This window comes from Rhopilema esculentum, chromosome 14 (genome assembly GCF_057945365.1).
Source record: "Rhopilema esculentum isolate cy_ngs chromosome 14, ASM5794536v1, whole genome shotgun sequence".
NCBI classification, from domain to species: domain Eukaryota; kingdom Metazoa; phylum Cnidaria; class Scyphozoa; order Rhizostomeae; family Rhizostomatidae; genus Rhopilema; species Rhopilema esculentum.
Genome location: NC_142828.1, coordinates 10,950,870 through 10,962,566, shown reverse-complemented (window position 1 = coordinate 10,962,566; position 11,697 = coordinate 10,950,870). Strand labels below are relative to the sequence as shown.

The window sequence follows — 11,697 nt, the reverse complement described above, 5'->3', positions numbered from 1 at the left end:
CCTAGACTTATAGCCAATAAGATATCAAAAGACACAAAGGTATGCTTTTTGTTATTGTGACTAATCATTTATCATCTCTACCTTCCAGATTACAACTCAACTGAATGAAGACAGACACAGACAATCGATACAACTGTTCTCAAAATTTGACTATTGAATTATGTTAAATTCATTTGTGGATTTAGATAAGAAGACATTTTGAACTTTATAAAGTCTTATTTATAATGATGCTATGGACCACTATTCAATTGTACTCAAGAACAGATGTTTGCACATTGAATTATTTAAAAAAAAAGTCCTTCAAGGAAGGATAAAGAGTTTTCAAAAGAACCAATTTTAATCTAGATATATTGTTGCTGTGATAAACTGAATTTTAAAATATGTTTGTTTTGTATCAATAATTTCCCTGGATTGCATTTGTTGGTATCTAGTCAATTTGTGAAATTTCTTGTCTTGTCTTCTCCAATAAAGCCAAGTAATTATTTAAATTGGTGATATTTTGAAAGGTTAAGATCTGTGCATGGATAGATACACTGTTTTTATATGTAAAAAAAGGCATAAATAAGAAAACTGGTAGCTTCTGAAAATTAAAATAAAACAATAGTTAAATAAAAACAATCAAAAACAATAGTTCAATAAAGAATATTGTTTCAAAATATTGCAAGGCACAGCATAAGGCCTTACCTTGAAATAAATAGATGCCGTATTCAAGATCAAATTATTTATTCTGAGGTTTAATTAAGGTTAAACTTGTATAAGGTTAAATTGAGTCGTCTTGGCTATGCTACATCATTGTTGGAAAAGCAACAGCATTCTGACCCTATTTGATTTCATAATAGAGCTAAAGATTGTAATAGCTATTATAGTCACAACGAGGTTCTCTGTTTTTGCTCTTACATAACTGCAGCAAAATAAATATGTTTCCAAAACGTTTAACATATTTTGCCTATTATTCTACACATTAAGTTGAAAGGTTATCACAGAAGTAAATTTATTTCTTAGGTACAGTTTTCCGACAACTTTCGAGGTAGAAATGGCAACATTAAAGCTGCAATAGTTGCACTCAAGAGAAAAAGGTACAATGCAGCATTGAAACATTTAATAAAGGAGCCAAAGGTGAAGTTATCCCTTCTTACACACATTCAAAGACTAGTTCGCGAAGAAACGCAAAAATTCACCGAACCCAGATCACAATCTAAATTCAGATGCAGAGATGTTAACAAATTGCAAGAATTAAAACTAACAGAGCTTGCATCAGAGATCAAATCAAGGGCTCCATTTGTATACCATACATTGTGTGGAATTTCTGCAAAACGCAAAGTCAATGAGGAGAAGAAAAAAACTATTATACGCATGGCAACAGCCTTCGGAATCCTGATAAACAATAGAAATACACGTTTGAATACCATACAGAAACTGTTATGCATACTTCTTTATAGAGCAAAAGCAAAGGTGAAGGTGCGAAGATTCATCTGCGTTAAGTATCTTTTATCATTAAAAATTGGAAATAGCTTATCAAAGTTCCTTACTCTTAAGAGCCAAATGATTGACTGCAAGATAGATTATAAAATTAGGACTTATTCAATACGGATGACTGATATTACCTATTATTTATAGGTATTCAACCGTTTAGCATTCTTTGGACTGTCGATGAGTTACCCCGCTACCCTCAAAATAATAAACCAGATGAGCAAAAATTTTGACAAAGAAGTCAAAATCTGGAAGGAAGAGGTTGCTGATCAAATAGATACAGCTAATAAAGTTCGTCAGGTAAGTCAATTTTGCAATAAGACTTTCTCAAATTAGTTTTGTTTGAAGGTTTCTCTAATTCTTGCACTAACTATCGATGATATATCAAAGAGAAATTTTGCTAATATAAGAAATTTGTATAAATTTCAGGAATCCTACAACGACCATTTATACGTAGTGAACAACGCCGACGAAACATCAAATACTCTAAGCATCAACAACACTTGCCAAACAGGATATGAACAAGGAAAGGTACGTAATCTAAGTTTGTCTATTTCTTCTTTAAAGTCGCAAATCGTCTTAGTTTGAGGTTTTTATTTCCTCTATTAACATAAAAAGATCTTCTGCTAAAGCCAAGTCTGTAATATGCGTTTCTGTTAACAAATCATCAATGGTGTTTACAACCGAACAAGACAGAAGAATTTGATCTGTAATAATCGACCAAAATTCACTTATTACATCTGTAAAGCCACGGTCTAATTGAAAAACCTCGATGTAATATTCTTGGAGACTCTTCTCCAACAAACTAAGTTTTTCTGGCGACCACTTATGCAAGCTTTCAGAGACATCTTCCATTTCTATATCACCCGATTCTGTGATCTTTTCCTTAGCCCAAGGGGCTAGAAAGCATTCTAAGCATTCACACGTACACTTACAGACATCACAACATCGACAGCCGGTTGGTATTGGATTGACAGACTCATATGATACATCTTCTTTGTCTAACTTAATCTTAAAATGGCGATTAATGATCGATCTTCTACATTTCTTTGTACTTAAAGAAAATTCCCTCATTTCATTTGTTGTTGAATTTAGCCCTGATCCTCCATGGTACAGAACTAAAGAAAAAGCCTGGGCAGACCGCCGACCACCTCTGCCACATTGTTGTGCAAACGATTCTAAGCTTCGCGGAACTCCAAAATTGACAACAACCTCTACATCCTCAAAGTCTAAGCCCATTTCAAAGCTTGTTGTGGCAAACACTATGCGTATAATAGAATCACGTTTCTTGAATTCTTGAAGAACAAAATTCTTATTGACTTCTGCAGTTGACCGATGAAACATGGCAATAAAACGATTTTCGAGTGAGGCCCAACCATTTAAATATTGATTCGATCCTAACATATAGTTAAAATGGTTAAACAGAACAGCCACTTGTTTCACATTGCGACAGTACACGATAGTTTTTGGTGCATTTTGTTTCTGATGATTCAATGCATCAATGAAAAACTGAAACGGAGAAAGGTCATCTGCTTTTAACCTACGAACTTCATAGTATATATTTGACCTTTCCATTGGAACATAAATAGTGACTGGGTTTGTAATGTGCAGACTCTCGCATATATTCAGTTTAATTTCGTCGGTTGCTGTTCCGGTAAGGGCAACATATCGTACGTCGCTACGCAAAAAGGATCGAAGGTCGCCAAGACGACGGTAATTAGGTCTAAAATCATTTCCCCTAAAATGAGATAAAATTGATAATTCAAAAAAGGATTTGTCTTAAATATTATTTTTTCAGGAAAACGTATATGATGATAAAGGCTTACATCCAGGATTTCAAATTGTATTCGACAATTTGAATCTCCAACGTCATGCAAGACATAAAACAGCAAGCAATGAAAATGCAAGATACGATATGGTCCATGGTATTGCAATATTGGATAGAGTAAATGTGCAGCATCTGAGTGATCAAGCAAGGAATTTCACGATATCAACTGCTAAACCAAGGTTATGGATGCTAAGAAAGGATGAATTTGAGAGTTTACAGATGACTATGGCAACAATAATCAAAGCGATTCTTTGCAAACACATGAATTACTACAAGGAAAATTATAGCCATCTAGCAAAACCAGATATTTCTCATTCGTTTCAGAAACAAATGAAAGAAAAATCTGTCATTGTGAGTATTGTCAACTGCATACAAGCCAAACATTAAAATTTTCTAAAAAAATTGACTTTGAACATTTCTGCAATACAGTATAAAATAATGATGAATTTAGTGTAAATCGAATAATGTTTATTTTAGTTCAACTAATCGCTCCGATAAGATATAAATATTTTTTTTATATATATAGATACATAAAATAATACATTATTACAAATACTATCATAATTTCAAATGTTTATGACTTTAGATTTTTTGACAATACAATTAAACTGATTGTCATCTTTTATATTATTTAGGTGCCACTTGGAATATTGCAAAAAAATGAAATGTATACCGAAGATATGATTTCAATATTGGAGCATTTCCAAGATTACTGTCCTGAGAAGAATGATGTAATTGAAAAAATATTATGTGGTGGTGATGGATTAACAACCAAAAGGGGAAAAGATGCCCAGCTAGCAAGAGCTGATGCACCTAGTGAAAAAGAGCGTCTTGAGGGTCTAATTATGAAATCTGAAGATTGGCATGAAGCTGTGCTCTGTTTGCAGGTACAATCCTCAAAATATGTCATGTTGCATCAATGCTGAATAGAGTTACAGAAATATCAGAAGTAACTAGGTACTTTTATGTGAATTCAAGCCAGCTACAAGAATTAGTCCTACTATGTTTTACAACCTTTGTGTTTATTGTTTACAAATATATTCATTGAGTTCATTATATTACTTAACAGATGATCTTCAATGACTTGTACAAAGGAAGCTCTGTTGCAGAAAAGGGGACACTTTGTCAGTTGAAAGAAAGATTTAATAGAAAAAATGTGAGAAAAATTGTTAAAGAAGCAGTCCATTCTTGTAGAGATTTTGTCAACTTTGTAACATATGGATACACCGTGCTTGCTGCTATAGAGATTTTGGGCTTGAAAGATAAAGATGAGAAACCTGCAAATTTAAATCCATCTAGTGACGAGGAAAAGAAAGACCATCTTAATGATTTGGCCATGAAAATATTGCAAAAATATGTTTTCCAAGATTTTGAAATAGCAGAAGACAGCATCGAGTCACAATGCACAATCAAACAGGAATCAGCAAAGAAGCTAACAAAACAAAGTTTAAACAAATGCAAATTTTCCGGCTGCATGAAAAGTTTTACAACAAAATTCATGTTGATGAAACATAGGGATAGGTGTGTCTTTAGAGATGAAACCAAAGATATTGAGAGTTTAGAGCAAGAAACATTGGATATCATTGAAACAAATACAAATGATAGCAATCAACCAGATTTTAAGCTTAATTATTCCACCCGGCTATTAAGAGAAGGTCTGCTAGACCTGTTAAGAAAATTTGTGAGCAAGGAAGGAGATGGGAAGGGACTCTACCATATATGGAAACATGATCTGGTTGAGTTTCTTGCAAGTGGCCATACCGTTTATGCTGGGCTGGCTTTTGATTTTGTCTCACAAGTTGAATTCAGCCTAAGTGAACGAAAGGCTGCTCAACTTTTGTATAACAGAACTGTGAACTTTTATGGAGGGAAGAGCAATAATATGCCAATAGATTATGCACTTGAACTCTTGAATGGTGAGGTGAAGCCTGACCTTAAACACAAATATGGGACTTTGACAAAGCAGACAATAGACAGGGTAGGAAAATCATTGAAACCATGCAGAAATGTAGAACATGCAATTGACAGGCAGCTAGAGAGATTCACAGCAATTGGGAGGCATAGAGAAAATTTTTATGAAGAAGATGTGTCTTTAATGGTTAATGAATTAAAAGAAGAAAACCTGTTTAAAAAGGTTCCAGGGAGGTATCATAAAAGTTTTGAAAAAATAAAAAACCAAAGAAATATCAATTGGTGCAAGGTGAACTCTTGGCTAAGTGGCAGAATAACAATGGCTAGTAAAGAACAGATTGCAAAGAATAATTCAAGATTTAAAGTAAATAGAACTACTGAAAGCATTAATGTTTAATTTATTTGTTTCAAAATAAGCCTATTTGTTACATACTTGTGTTAAAACAGACAACATAAAATTTGAACATAGGTAGTTCATAATGATCATCGCAACGACATAAAATTTGACCGTCACTGACAACCTATATTATGAGAGGTAATACCCAAAAAAATATGCAACTACAAATACACCATATAGATCATTTACATGTTTATTCAACTTTTTCAAATGAATCGCAAGTTCTAAATATGGGTTTATTTACATTGCATGATTATATTACATAATATTACATAAGAAACGTTATTAAAGGACTTGTGCCACCTAAATTGGTACATAATTTTATAATTGTAAATAATAGCTATCTAAAAATGTCTGCTAAATATATTCTTCAAATAGTCTTTCAAGTATTTATCAACACTTTTTCATTTAAAGTTTACTTAAAGTTTACTAGGGCCCAGATTGGAAAGTTAACTATGCACTTATATTTGTTAACATATATTTATAGCTGGAACTCATAGCTGTACAAATCAAACTTGGCCACTGGACCACTGCATCAAGGGAGGTTATGGGGGCAGTAGCAATGCCTCTCCAAATATTCTTTAGTGATAAAAAATTTATACCCTATCATCTTCGGATAGGAACAGGTGACACAGGCCCTGTGCTTTATACATTTAAAAGTTATCCAAATCAATTGAATTATAATCAATATTTTAATAAATGAATAACAATTACAAACTGTCTTATATATAAATTACATTCAAAAGATAAAACTTTGCGATTGAGCAGAAAAAGATAATAAGCAGATGTGGGGAATAGTCTAGGCCAATTATCATGCTTTAACTGTCGTCAACCCCTTTCGTATTGAATGGGCATTCAAGTGCTGTAAGGAATCACTAACTTACCAGTGAGAGATGCAATGTGCTTCATCAACAACAACTGTGGAAATTTTTTCACTAAAACTTTTTGATGAAATAACTTCCCGCCAATTTGAATCAAATGCTGCCTCTGGTGTAATAAACAAAACCTGTATATCACCGGACCTTACACGCTGCTTAACACTAATGTCGGCCTGCAATTCGCCCACAAAAGCTGCATTAATGCCAAATTTGGCGAAACGGTCAGACTGCTCTAGCATAAGACTGGCTAAAGGTGATAAAACTAATGTTTTACTTTCGAACTTCTGTCCTGTTGTTGGATTACATAGGGATGTCTTCAAAGAAAAAAGTTCGTGCAAAAATGCAAAACACAAAGTCTTTCCACTTCCAGTAGGAGCGAACACAAAAACATCCTTTCCAAAGTACACTTTTCGGTAGACTTCGCGTTGAAAATCTTTGAAAACAATACCGTGTCTTCGTTCAATTTCGATTATAATACGGTCGCAGTTATCCGCCATTACTCGACAATACAATTTGGCGCGCTAACTAACACGGGGGTAAGGATGGTTTTAAAAATTTACCTCGTTATGAAAAAATTTTTGGTGTCAGCCAATCAGAACGCTGCATTTCCAAATACTGCTCTGTGATTGGTAGGACAAAAAGTTGTCCTGAGCGCCAGTTTTTGAATACTTTGGATTATGAGTCTCTGTTGTAGCGTCCGTCAAGTGAGGCAGTAGCGAAACAGAGGCTCATGGAGTAAGTCTAGGCATTGACGTTAAACATTTGATTTTGGCTTGTCAGGGGGGCAAGCAGCCTCGTTTTCACAATGCTAATACTTTGATGTCAAATTACGTGTAAAATGAAGTCTTAACATAGCAAGAAATAACAAACATTTTTCAACGTTATTCATCTACATCTACCAATTACTGTCTTTCTGCTTTAAAGAAGATTCTGACAGGGTGTTAGGCCGGATTGAGAGGTCATGAATATGTTCACAAAAGAGAGACGATTGAGAACCGAGTGATTGGAACCCAGGCCAAGCCGAACCTTTAGTTTCTTCCAGGTTTCTGGGTACATCACTTTCAGAAATAAGTAAAAGTAAATTACATTTACCAAAAGAAGTTTTATTACAAGTGTTGTCTATACCTTGTCAAAATATAACAAACACTGTAGAAGAAAAAGTCAGCAGTTGCTTGTTGACTATGGAGGCAAGGGGAAGAGATCGAATGAATGAATTTAAAGAAAGGTTAACCAAAAGTCCTGCAGATAAAGACCTCTCTGGTCCCATCAAGAGAGAGCCTCTGACAACCTTCAAGGACTCATCAGTTAAGAATAGGCTAAAGATTAAAGGAAAAGAAAAAGAGCTCACATTTCAGAGATACATTCTTGGCATTCTAGTTGCATACTCGAACAAGCATGAAGCAGGTGTGGATCTCGAGACCACCCTGTCATTTCCACTTGCACCAGTATCGATGCCTCTCAGCACAGCAGATGGTGCCATCAGAAAGACAGTTAAGAGCAAACTGTATGAAGCTGCAATGAGCGACTTATCCATCGTTAGTCCAGATGAACTACCACCTACGGAGATATTGAATACGCACTTCTTGGACCTTGCCGCAGCCATTCAAAGTTTGGTTGGCCCTACATCTACTATAAGACAAATGGCGACCAACATACTTGCTTCAATTCCAGCCCGGTACACACAAATTGTTATTGTCTGTGATACATAAAAGGACAACAGCATTAAGGGTGGTGAAAGAGTTAAGAGGGGTGTCAGTGGGAGATACGTTTTGACGAGCCCTGACATGAAGGTACCATATGACTTTAACAGCTTCCTCTGCAACGGCAAAAACAAAGGAATGTTGTTTGATCTTCTTTAGTTAGCAATAATTGAGGATCGTAGTCAACTATTTAGCCGGACAGTAATGATCTCCAACAAACTACGAAAGTTACAGAGGATAGTGTTGAAGTTCTCGATCACTGGGCCAGTAACCTCGAAGGAACAGACACAAAGTTGGGGGCACTGGTTAAAGCTTGGGACTTTCCGCCCGATCATGCAGCCATGATTCGATCTCCCTCTGGTGACATCGATATTCTAGCATTGTTCTTGTCACACGAATTCGGCGGAACGAAAATTCTAGTAGATAATGGTGTTGGAAAACAATGAAAGATAATCGACATGACATGATCTGGCCTTGAGATGGAGAAAAAGAAAGCGCTGCTTGGCCTACACGCTTTTTCTGGCAACGATTATATTTGAAGTTTTTTTAGAAAGGGAAAACAAGCATTTTGGAGGGCAATGTCAAAAAAGCTGAATTCATTAGCCTTTTTACTGAGTTGGGAAACTCCGCGCAAGTGCTCGACAATCTCTTCAATGGTTTGGGAAGTTTGTGTGTGTACTGTATGGAAACCAAGGACTATCCTCAGTGAATCTGCTGCGACACAAGTTGTTTGTGCAGAAATTTGAAAGAGAAAGGAAGATCATAGATCTCAGTCCTACCGCCTACCGCCATGCAAAGAAAACCTGAGGATTCATATTCTCCGTGCAAACTTCGTCGCCATGATGTTCAGGCAAGCTAATGGTTTGATGCTTCAGTTGGGCTCTCCAGCAGATCATGGTTGGGATGAAAAAGGATCAGTTCGTTGGAGTGAAATATGTTACCCGGAAGATATATCTGAGCTTTTGCTTAATCAAGCTGAAGTCAACGAAAAGCTTGAAACTGAGGATGTCGAGTGTAGTGACTCTGAAGACGACTTTGAGGACCTTTGAAACGATCTAGCTTATCTTTCAAACTTTGCTTAGATGATCCGCAATGATTTCCATTATTGTTATTTATTAATTAGTGATAAAACAGTGCTGCATTTCCCCTATGAAATTGTAAAAATCAGTCTGGCTAGAGAAATGTTTAGCAGAAATTGTAAAATAACGCTAGTGGATCGTGAAAACGAGGCTGTTTGCCCCCCTGAAAAACCAAAATTGAATGGTTAACTTTAATTCTCAGCAAAGATACCAAATCTACTTTTTAGAATTCACCCATTTCCACTTTAAACTGTTTTCTCGCTTGTTTCCATGAAAGACACGAAAATGAGACTTAAAACACGAAGAAGAGGCTGATGGCCCCCCAAATTCCCCGTATAACATCGATTTTCGAAATCAGCACCCTCGAATTGACCAAAAGCACTTGGTCCCATAAATTTCGCCCTCGGGGGACCATTCCCCTATTCTCCGCCTGGTCTATATGTCATAGAGACTCGGACAGAGACAGGGATACGTAACGTGAACACATCTTTTGTGAACTTAAATAAAAAAAAATTTCGCACAATCTTAATTACGTGTTTTGGGGAAAAGGAAAAAGTGTTTGAGAATTTTTTACCTTTTATTCATTTTGCATCAAACGCCGCCTTCTGATTTAGGCCGCCCTTCATAAAGGCCGCCCTTTATTAAACGCCTCTGCGAATTTCAAATGTATTCAAATTATTCTGAGTATCATCTTTGTCTATGCCTCTTTTATTCTCTCGAAAATCCTTCGAGTCGCTTGATTAAAGTTAACCTAGAAAAACAGGCGTATCTTTATATTAGTATAGACACAGGATCCACAACTCAGGCTTACAACACTCTTATATATCAAAAGAGTCACGGACAAAAGTCCCAGAACCTATTGTATTGTCCTTAATTAACAAAATGTGTATTGATATAGACTACAACTCTAAGAGAGATACCTTCAAATACATTTTTGTCTATAACGGAATGTCTATGAAGTAGTATATTCCGACTTCCACTTATATATATTGATACAGTTCTTTCTTATCCCCGATTCCTTGTCCCCAATCCCCTGTCCCGATCCTCAGTCCCCGATCCCTTGTCCCGATCCCCTGTCCCGATCCTCTGTCCCCGATCCCTTGTCCCGATCCCCTGTCCCCGATCCCTTGTCCCGATCCCCTGTCCCAATCCTCTGTTCCCGATTCCCTGTCCCCGTTCCCCTGTCTCCGATCCCCTGTCCCCGTTCCCCTGCCTCCGATCCCCTGCCTCCGATCCCCGATTCCCGATCCCTGTTAAATTTCAGCTACGGCAGGACGGGCCTAGGCTTAATATCTCAACTGGCCTAAGCTAGGCATTCAATGAGTCTTCTCTGCCTTTCTTTCTCCTCTCTGCACTCTTGGATAAAGCTATAAAGAATTTTTTTATCTGCTGTTGGTTCACCCATGTAAGGCCTCTCAAAAGTCAGCATTATTTCCGCCATCTGCTTGGCCTAGTCTATGCTTTTGTACACCTTGGGAAACTTGAGGAAACTTCGTTCGGTAAATTGAAATGTGTCACCTAGATCTTGATCCTCTTTGTCTTTGACGAATTACTGATATCTGACTTGCTTTCCAATTTAAATGAAATGCAAAAACTTGTCAAAAGTGCCCTATTTTCGGGTCGATCAGTATCAATTTTTATCCCACTGTACCTTTGTTGCCGAAGTCCTTTAGCACAGTTTTACGTCACGGCTTAGCAATTTTGAGGCCTCAATCAGTACGATGTTTCAGGTAGGTGTAGAAAATCAGAAAACCCCTAGATAAATTTACATTGGTTATGACAAAAGACGAAAAGATCAAGAACAAAAAGCAAAGGCACAGAGTACGCATTTAAAGAAACGCTGTCATATTCAGTGCTATGCTGCTCGACAAAGCCTTTGAAACAAATGCTGTTCGTTCAACCTGAATTTCAGGTTCTCAGCGGTCGCTCTTAAATTTCTAATTATTTTCACTTAAAGGGAATTATATCTTAATTCCATGCCTGTTTTCCTACTTTTGTTTGCATTGATGGTTGTCTCGTGTAAACATTGCTCAAAACTTGAACAAGGGTAATGTAAATGCTACATAAATATCTACGAAATTTCGATGCTTTTTTCAGTAAATCAATCTCTTTTTTGATATTCAGGTTTAGTCATAATTGTAAAACAAATAAAACATATCTAATAAATACAGAATTAATTTTACTTATTTTGAAGTGATTCCAACAAGTATGTCATGCAGGCTTTTATAACATACTTGTATAATACACTAGATAAACCTAACGTGCAAATTCTGATTTCTAACTGAACACCTGCATGATTTTTTTATCCAAACAATCTTTTGGTGGTACTAAACTTGAAAATGGCTTTGAAAAAAGCAAACATTTGAGTAAACTAAAGCTTTTCGTCTGACACTCTTCAGGACATAGATCGAAAACTCTACGCTAGGAAATATAT

The 11,697-nt window shown here is 36.2% G+C and overlaps 1 protein-coding gene across 1 annotated transcript; it reads left to right on the top strand.

The window, feature by feature from the left end:
• The first annotated feature begins 1,342 nt into the window (after window positions 1-1,342).
• Window positions 1,343-4,509, top strand: LOC148958572 (uncharacterized). The gene is made up of 5 exons (XM_089112312.1): window positions 1,343-1,458; window positions 1,618-1,770; window positions 1,900-2,001; window positions 3,269-3,649; window positions 3,934-4,509. The coding sequence occupies exons 1-5, from the start codon at window positions 1,354-1,356 to the stop codon at window positions 4,222-4,224; spliced, it is 1,032 nt and encodes a 343-aa protein (XP_088968438.1). The 5' UTR covers window positions 1,343-1,353; the 3' UTR covers window positions 4,225-4,509.
• Window positions 4,510-11,697: the final 7,188 nt, after the last annotated feature.

Excerpts from the sequence above, each read along its gene's own strand:
- LOC148958572 (XM_089112312.1), top strand. The coding sequence starts at position 1,354 with ATGGCAACAGCCTTCGGAATCCTGATAAACAATAGAAATACACGTTTG. Across the intron at positions 2,002-3,268 it reads CAGGATATGAACAAGGAAAG|GAAAACGTATATGATGATAA; the intron begins GTACGTAATCTA and ends TTATTTTTTCAG. Across the intron at positions 3,650-3,933 it reads TGAAAGAAAAATCTGTCATT|GTGCCACTTGGAATATTGCA; the intron begins GTGAGTATTGTC and ends TATATTATTTAG.